Source organism: Rhamphochromis sp. 'chilingali' (assembly GCF_963969265.1).
Source record: "Rhamphochromis sp. 'chilingali' genome assembly, chromosome: 5".
NCBI lineage: Eukaryota > Metazoa > Chordata > Actinopteri > Cichliformes > Cichlidae > Rhamphochromis > Rhamphochromis sp. 'chilingali'.
The window spans coordinates 36,631,010-36,637,009 of NC_137932.1; the positions used below are offsets into that span (position 1 = coordinate 36,631,010).

Below are 6,000 nucleotides of genomic sequence, written 5' to 3' on the forward strand. Positions count from 1 at the left end.
AAACAGAAACAGGATGTTAATATATGGAGATCCTGAAGACTGCTCCAGAAATGATCAAATTATGTTTTAAATATTTGTTCAATTCTCTTCCGAACCCCAGCAGACTATTGTAGGTCTTGAGTGTCTACTAAAATAAAAGCATTCTAATATCTCATCTGTTTGTTTTTATTCAATAAGCAGCATAGCTTATTAAGAGAGATTAAACTTGAGTTTTTGTCATGAAGTGATTGTGCTCAACTGTATTAAGCTTAGACATTATGAAACAGATAAAAGTAAAAGCAAATTTGGCCAAAATGCTTAAAATACTTATTTAAATTATTTGTTTTTTCATAAAGAAATCTACTACATCATGCGTCTTTTCAATTGCAAATATTAATCACAGTTAAATTAAGAGGGGATGGCAGTTAAAACCCTGGAGCTGAGATGTCATCAAGTATACTACCATTCCAATTGTGGAATGACGATGAACTTACAAAGTACGGACTAGCGAGAACGTGAGTACAGACTTGCATAGTATTGAGAAACAGCCAGAGTTTAGCAGGAGTGGGAGAAACAACAGGGGGGAAAAACAACAACCAAAAAAAAAAAACAACATGAAAGATTAAACAAAAATTAAAAATGTAATGTATAAAGTAGAGGCAGTGGCTGCCATGGACAGCTGTCATGGTTTTTAAAACAGCAGCTCTCTACATGTTGCACAATCATGTCGCTATAATTAAAAAGAGGGAGGACTCATAATCTTCACCAGCATCACACTCAGAGGAAAACTTTTCTTTCTCCACTGTAGGCCCGCCCCAGAAGATGGACAAACCCAGCATTTCATGAACAGTGGGACAGCGAACTTTGCATTGTGTGATATTAGACGTACTCACATCCTCAGCCAAGCTTAGAGGCTCTGGACTTTTACATAACAATGATATATTCACTCCTGTAGAAAGTTATACATTAGAAATATACATTATCCCCTCTGGGTACTCTGGTATGAATTATAATGATTTGCTATTGGCAAAACACAGTTGGGTAGAATTCCAGGTTAAAGGTTTTAGTTCAACATACAAGTGACAACTTATGACCTTTCACCAGGTTTTATTTAATGTCCTCTTCATGTAGCTGAAGACATTCATTGTTAAAAGCAAAAGCTGTGCAGATCTGAGATCAGCAGCGTTCTTAAACACCAAACTTACTGTTTATGCTCATTGTATATTGATGACCTGATGTTTTGTCTTTAATTTTCTCAGTAAAACAGCTGCAGCATTCACTAACAGTACATAACATGGTACTTTAGACTTTGTACTTTATTCCATTAGTTACATCTGGAGTTATTGCTAATTTACTCCAATATTAAATTAAGTGTATTCTGCATTAAGAGTGAACATACAGGATGATGTTACTGGGTAGTGCTGAGGTCTGAATTTGAGGGCAGCTCCTGTAATCACAATGAGAAAAGACTCATAACAAACTGTCAAATGTGAAGTTTATCTCTGAAATCTGAAATAAAACTGATCCTTCCATGTCCTCACACACCCATATGTACGGGTAGCATACGGTAACAGTGATTTCTTTAGTCAAGGTAAATTCATTCATGTGCACGGATTAGCTAATGAGCACAGCTTTACCCAAAAGCCAACTGTAAGCTTAGCTAGCTAGCTAAGGACTTTACTGATTAGCTTACAAACACACATTTAACTTACCAAAAAAGTGCAGCAGGACCTCAGGTCCTTCTGTTGATTACTGTAGATCATCTCATGCTGTCACTATGACACAGTCAGTCATGGTTTTGTAAAGTAAACGCTTGCCCTCCTCTCAGCATCCACGGATTCATCTGCCATTCTCGAACAGAGATAGGCAAGTTTCTCCGTGATTGCAGCTGTTTTTCAGAGCTGTTACGATGACCAAATTGAACAGTATTATAGTTGTAATTAGAATCAGAGTTATGAGAAGGGAAACCCCTTGAACACGAATCAGCATGACTCGAACTACTAATAATGGCCGAAAGCACATCCTTGGAAAAAATTATCTGAGGAGAATTTTTGTTTTTGGTTTACCCCAGTCCCACCTTCTAAAATGGAGGAGGCGGGGTTTGTGACCTATACTGTAGCCAGACACCAGGGGGCGATAGAGACTTTTTGGCTTCATTTGGGGGAGCTGTTAGGTCATTGGTTAGAACTTGGATCTTCTTCACGGTAACTGGTTGCGCTGCACATTTCTGACACTGCCCACATCTGACAAAACGTGCAGGTAGACTGTCAGTCAGCACCTGCCCACGGACTACCAAGCCCATGCTACCATTCAACGAGCTTTTCCCCACCATGACCGTATTCCTGCGTGCAACTGTTGCCGCTGAGCTAGGCAGCTGACGTACGGCTGTCTGTGTGCTCAGTGCCATCACCCGAGGACTGGGAAGCAAGAATTAGCATATCTGAAAACATGGCAAAGTAAAGGTTGTTGGCGTTGTTTTCGCAGCTCTCAGTAAGATTAAAAACACTTTTTAGGAGAGGGGACTGAACTTGAACCGTTTACCATCTCCTTCCAATATTTAAGACTGACTTAGAGGAAAATGCCCCAGTTTTTGTATGGGAGGACGGCACACAGTAAATCCGCTGCGCTGTACACATGCTTAATGACCGTATGAAAAAGGGCCTTATAGAAATGTAAGCACAAGGACTTTAAAGGTTATAACAAGCGAAACAGATCGTGGCATAAATACCAGGGTTGTTAGCGTGACCGTGATAGTCATTGGTGAATAGTGTCACACTCACCTGATGCAGAGAACCTCCAAATACTGCTTTTATGAGCCCTCGATCAAATCAATACCCAGCACTGAACCCCGTGGCGCTTTTCAAAAAGAGAACTGAGCCTGCAGCTCAGTCATAACGGTCCTTCTGGCGCAAAATAAGCCCGTGCTCCGTCGCTCACTCGCTCCATCAGGTTGGGATTTTCTCGGGATATTTATGTGGCCCAGCAGCCTCGGCTATTAGCCCCGGCTACCAGCGACGACATCTGAGCCTTTCCGTTTGCTTCGGGCTAAATAAAGACTTAATCTCACACCGGTCTGTGCTGCGTCGAAAACACGGCAGTTCCAGTCTCATTAAAACAGCGCCGGCTTCGCGTTTGTGAGAGCAGCAGGCAAGAGGCGAACAGCCGCGACGGTCCGCAGCGGGAACACGGAGACCCGGTGTCGCTGCTCCGCTCAAGCTCAGCAACTTTCAAATCGCTCCGAGTTCCCAACACACTTTAAAATCCCCCAGTTAAGATATTCCAACATCGTCCGTGTCCTGGTTCTGTCTGAGTTTTCGGCCTCAGCATAGCATCTCTTTCTTCCTGACAGGCAGCCAACATCCAATCCCAACGCTGGATTCTGGAAGTGTGGGAGGATACAAAGGAGTCGATCAAACGGATTGGAAGTCTTGGAATTGACTAACCTACTGATGGGCTGAAGACCTCAGCAGCCCGATTAACACAATCAAAACACAATTGAACTGAAGTAACAAAACAAAAGCTGAGGGTCAGTTTTGAGATTTTTGGGTTCATCGCGGTTAGCATTGCTTGACCTACAGGGTCTCTGTCAGGTCAAGCAAGGCAAACAACATTTGCCTTGTCATGGCTTCAAATACACCAAAGTCTCTCTCTGTCCTTCCATCTCCTTCCATCTCACAAAGCCTTCTGCCATTGGGATATTTCACCTATATTCATCTATCCTTTACATCAGTGCCATTTTGTGGCTGCAGCCAGTGATTGTAACAGGGGATTAGCATCTAAGACAAACTGCCACTAGTTCTGCTCTGAGATCAGTTATGAGCCACACTTTGTGTGGAAACAGAGTTAGCATTAGCATTTGCATGATAAGTTTAACTAGCTGCTTTCCCAACACCCTGCCTTCTTTTTTTCAATAATATTTTTACGCCCTCTGGTAGATATTAAAAGTTAACCATGTCACAAGCTGCTTAAGCCTTATTTTTTTAAAACATTGATTTTAATATACTTTTATTAAAAAAAATAAGATGTATGCCTGTTTTTCTGAGCTCATTAACAGCAGCACCCATATAGCACTGATGGGGACCTTTTTGTACAGAATAATCATTTTCAGTTTTAATAATTTCTAATAATAAGAAGAATAATTTAAACCGACTGTCAGCATAAGAACTACATAAACCTGTCCCACAGGTGTTTTTTGGATCACATATGTACTTTAATTAATTTTGTTGTGTTATTAGTAAAAACATTTATAATCACATATTTAAAAAATATTAATTGTTCTTCTATAGACGCTACATATTCATTGTATAAGACAAAATCAGTTACAAGCACTATTAGCATCACTGTTTTATGAATTTATTTACAGATTTCAATGACAACACATATTAGTACCACTGCACTAAACACTGTTTAGCAAAATGTATTTACAATAAAACAGTGTACACATAATGTCAACATTTACATGTTACCATTTGTTTTGAGATAAGCTACTTTAAATATATAATTTGTAATGATTTGAGTGTTTTGAAAATAATTCAAAAAGAGCCCACAAAGACACAAAAAAAAAAACCTTACTGAAAGTAACATAGCAAATATCATTACCCCCCCCCCCCCCCCCTCCCCTCCACGATACAGTTGTGGTATGACCTAATTTGTTGGTCTTTATATAGATTCTTAGTTCATCAGCCAAGGAACTGGAGCAGCTGCCACTAAGGTAACTCAGAAAACAGAGGAAGATTACATTAAGTGTAACAGTGTAAATTAAAGTGTGCACACTTATTTATAGAATACAGCAGGGGTGTCAAACTCAAATACACAGTGGGCCAAAATTCAAAACTGGAACAAAGTCGCGGGCTAACATTAATATTTATTGAAAAAAAAATCTTCCTCCAGATATAAGAATGAATCTTTTCTTATGGACTCAAACAAGTTTAGCTGAAAAACTGAATATGGAACAAGCAAAGCTTAATACTAAACAATATATATATTAGCTGTATAATACCAGTAGGCCAGCTCTAATAGTAATTTGGTATGGCTTCGCGGGCCAAATGTAATTAGTCTGGGGCCAGAGTTTGACACCTATGGAATACAGTATTGTGTGATTGTATAAATCAATTCTAAACCAAAACCACCTTCATCACTCTGTAAAGTAAAGGCTATTTTTAAAGAAAGCAAAATATAAGTGTAGTGTTATGTATAAGTCTCTATTGTAGCACTGTGATGTTTGGTAGATATTACTATATGTGTGGCTATAACTGCAGCCATCAATTTGATATGGGCCCAATTTGATATGGTGGAACAGTTTGTATTAATGCAGCTCTCCTGAGCTCCACCTGAGTCTCAGTCCTCAGAACTATGGATTTTGCACTTTCACAGTGCTTGTCAATTTCTATCTGAAGAGTTATTTCTTATATCAGAAGCATATTAATTTTCCTTCAGCCTCCTCAGTGATCTGAACTGCCTCACGTTTTTCAGAGAGAAGCCTACATTTACACTGGAATATTTTGGTTAGCAGGCCTACAGTGCTCACGCTCCCTTCTCATGAGTTTTGAGTCCTTCTCTTGGGAGAATGCTGGTTATTACTGAACTGGCTGCGTCTTTGTAAATAAATCATTAGTGAATCACACTGTAATTGTGACATCACAAAATTTGCCTCACTAAATAAACCTGCCCCACATTTAAATGAAATGCATCTTATTTTCCCATATTTTACTGTTGTGATCCAGTGAAACTGCTTTCTTCCTCCCTGTTTAATATTTCTGTGACTGCAGAAAAATTCCTTCCATCCATCACTTATGACAACTGAACTGCAGTGTAGTAAAAATTAATCCTTAGGACTTTAATCCTTAAGACTGCAAAACAGCAAGGCACACTATACGAACACTGATTATACAGAATCTTAAGCTCACTTTTATCAGTTAATATCCTGTAGATCATAATCTTGAGCGTCACAGCATTTATAACACCTTTGCGCAACAGCTGTACATTTAACAAATTGTTCTTCAAATTCTCAGCAGGCCCTGG

The 6,000-nt window shown here is 39.4% G+C and overlaps 1 protein-coding gene across 2 annotated transcripts in view; it reads right to left on the bottom strand.

Annotated features, from left to right (window-relative positions):
- large1 (LARGE xylosyl- and glucuronyltransferase 1) overlaps nucleotides 1–3,334 on the bottom strand; it is a 71,301-nt gene extending 67,967 nt beyond the window's left edge. The window contains exon 1 of one of the 2 annotated variants that reach the window (XM_080882137.1): nucleotides 2,760–3,334. Coding sequence is in view for 1 of the 2 variants with exons in the window: in XM_080882136.1 (XP_080738262.1) it covers nucleotides 1,692–1,742 (51 nt within the window). In the remaining variant the exon portion in view is untranslated. Of the gene's footprint in view, nucleotides 1–1,691; nucleotides 1,974–2,759 lie in introns of those variants that run through there. The other variant, XM_080882136.1, reaches the window with a different exon arrangement.
- Nucleotides 3,335–6,000: the final 2,666 nt, after the last annotated feature.